The sequence below is a fragment of the Cebus imitator genome, unplaced genomic scaffold (genome assembly GCF_001604975.1).
Source record: "Cebus imitator isolate Cc_AM_T3 unplaced genomic scaffold, Cebus_imitator-1.0 Scaffold70, whole genome shotgun sequence".
In the NCBI taxonomy this organism is placed as follows: domain Eukaryota; kingdom Metazoa; phylum Chordata; class Mammalia; order Primates; family Cebidae; genus Cebus; species Cebus imitator.
The window spans coordinates 3,746,267-3,748,766 of NW_016107385.1; the positions used below are offsets into that span (position 1 = coordinate 3,746,267).

The following is a 2,500-nucleotide window of genomic DNA, read 5'->3' on the forward strand; positions in this document are numbered from 1 at the left end:
AAAAAAAAAAAAATCAGAAAGTCTCTTCTAGCTAATTCCTTTCTCCAGAATTCTGATATATAACTTAAAAGACTAAATTAGATTTTAAAATTATTTTTATTTATTTATTTATTTTTTTGACAGAGTCTCGCTCTGTCCCCAAAGCTGGAGTGCAGTGGCATGATCTCAGCTCACTGCAACCTCTGCCTCCCACGTTCTAGCCGTTCTCCTGCCTCAACCTCCCAAGTAGCTAGGACTACAGGTGCATGCTGCCACCCCCGGCTAATTTTTTGTATTTTAGTAGAGACAGGGTTTCACCTTGTTGCCCAGGCTGGTCTCGAATTCCTGAGCTCAGGCAATCCACCAAAGTGGATTCGCCTCCCAAAGTGCCAGGATTATAGGTGTGAGCCACCGTGCCTGGTCTATTTTTACTTCATCTTTTAGTGGACTCACCCTTTTATTTTGGAGGGCAGGGATATTTATTTTCTTTCTTTATTATTATTATTATTTTGAGATGGAGTTTCACTCTTGTTGCCCAGGCTGGAGTGCAATGGTGCAATCTGGGCTCATCTCAACTTCTGCCTCCCAGGTTGAAGCAATTCTCCTGCCTCAGCCTTCCAAGTAGCTGGGATTACAGGCATGCACCACCATGCCTGGCTAATTTTTTTGTATTTTTAGTAGAGATGGGGTTTCTCCATGTTGGTCAGGCTGGTCTCGAACTCCCAACCTCAGGTAATCCACCTGCCTTGGCCTCCCAAAGTGCTGGGATTACTGGCATGAGTCACCACCGCCGGCAAGGATATTTAAACCTGTAGATATGAATCCATGTTCTCATGCCTTTGTGCCAAATAATAGCTCTTTGGAATGCCCACCCCTTGTCACATTTTTATTTGTCTTTCAAGGCCTTGTTCAAATGTAACCTCTCCTTGATGTTTCCCCAGCTCCACTAAAAAGCTGCATCTGCCATACACTTTGTTACCCCCGCATTTTGGATGTGTTGTAGAGCTTAGGATATATTTGAGGGGGTCGTGTGTATTGCTCTCCTGTATGAGATAGTGAGTTCCTAAGGACAGTATAAATCTTAATAGGTCTAGAGCAGTGGATTTGGGCCTTTTAGTATTTGCGACACCCTATTTATGATCTACACTCTTAGTGGCATTCTTCAGGTGATTCAAAACCTAAAAACCATGCTAAATTCAATTGTGGGAGAAGACATTCATGTCCTCAGGGTGAATTTTTCTCATGGCACCTATAAAATCACCCAGTGTTATTACCCTACTCTGTTGGTAGCCTTTCAGCAGCATGGTAGAAATTTAATGATTTTGTTCTTCTGATTTCTCTCTCATATGGACCCAAGCAAAGTTCTCATATATCCTAGTTTCTAGAAGGCTTAAAGAGAAAGAAACAGGATAAGGCCAGGAGACCATCTGAGCCATCATATTTATTTGAAACTCAATTTCTTTTTTTTTTTTGAGATAGAGTCTCACTCTGTCACCCAGGCTGGGATGCAGTGGCACAACCTCAGCTCACTGCAATCTCCTCCTCCCAGGTTCAAGTGATTTTCCTGCCTCAGTCTTTTGAGTAGCTGAGATTACAGGTGCCCACTACCACACCCAGCTAATTTTTGTATTGTTAGTGGAGACGAGGTTTCATGGTGTTGACCAGGCTAGTCTTGAACTGCTGACCTCGTGATCCACCCACCTTGGCCTCCCAAAGTGCTGGGATTACAAGCGTGAGCCACCTCGCCCAGATTGAAACTCAATTTCTTTATCTGCAGGACTCCCCAGTGATAGAGAATTACTTGAAATTTGAGACAGTTTTGCCCAGGAGGCTCTATTCCCAAAGCAGCACTTTGTGTCGTCAGCTCTCATGGTGCCTGTGGGGCACCTATTGTTGGTTTTCCTTGAGTGGTGCCTGGTAGAATTGATGTTTGTGTGAGGTGACCTAACTTACAGAACCACATAAGGGATGTTTGGGGGCTGTTTAACATTCAAGGTTAAGAAAAAGGACATTTGGCTTTCTTTTTATGAAGTTTTCTGATTTGTTGGAAGAGAGACCATACTTCATGCAATCTAAGATCACATCAATTCTCAGTTCTTCAGTGTTACAATTTTTTTAAAGCCCTGCAAGTAATGGCAGTTGTTCTTTAAAAATCGATTAATTGGCTGTCAATTTTCTGTCTAGTGTCATATATTTAGTTCCTTGAGAAGGGGCAACACACTACCGAATTTCGACTAACTTTGTGTTTTTCCCTTACAGTTGCTTTTCGACTATATGATTTGGATAAAGATGACAAGATCTCCCGTGATGAGCTGTTGCAGGTATGTGGGAGAGCTCCTGGAGAAGTTGTGTTTGGACACTGCCTGCTTATTATTATGGGCAGGAACTATTCTTTCCTTTAGTAAGCATTTATTTAATACCTGCTATGTGCAGAGTCCCGACCTAGTTATAAGGCAAAAGAGGTGCCCTGGGAAAACTTGAAATAGCTCATTGTGTTTTCATAGACAGATATCTCCGATAT

The 2,500-nt window shown here is 42.4% G+C and overlaps 1 protein-coding gene across 1 annotated transcript in view; it reads left to right on the forward strand.

The window, feature by feature from the left end:
* CHP1 (calcineurin like EF-hand protein 1) overlaps positions 1–2,500 on the forward strand; it is a 46,304-nt gene that overhangs the window by 35,863 nt on the left and 7,941 nt on the right. Inside the window, exon 5 of the mRNA XM_017530988.1 lies at positions 2,239–2,300. Within this exon, the coding sequence (XP_017386477.1) occupies positions 2,239–2,300 (62 nt within the window). The remainder of the gene's footprint in view (positions 1–2,238; positions 2,301–2,500) is intronic.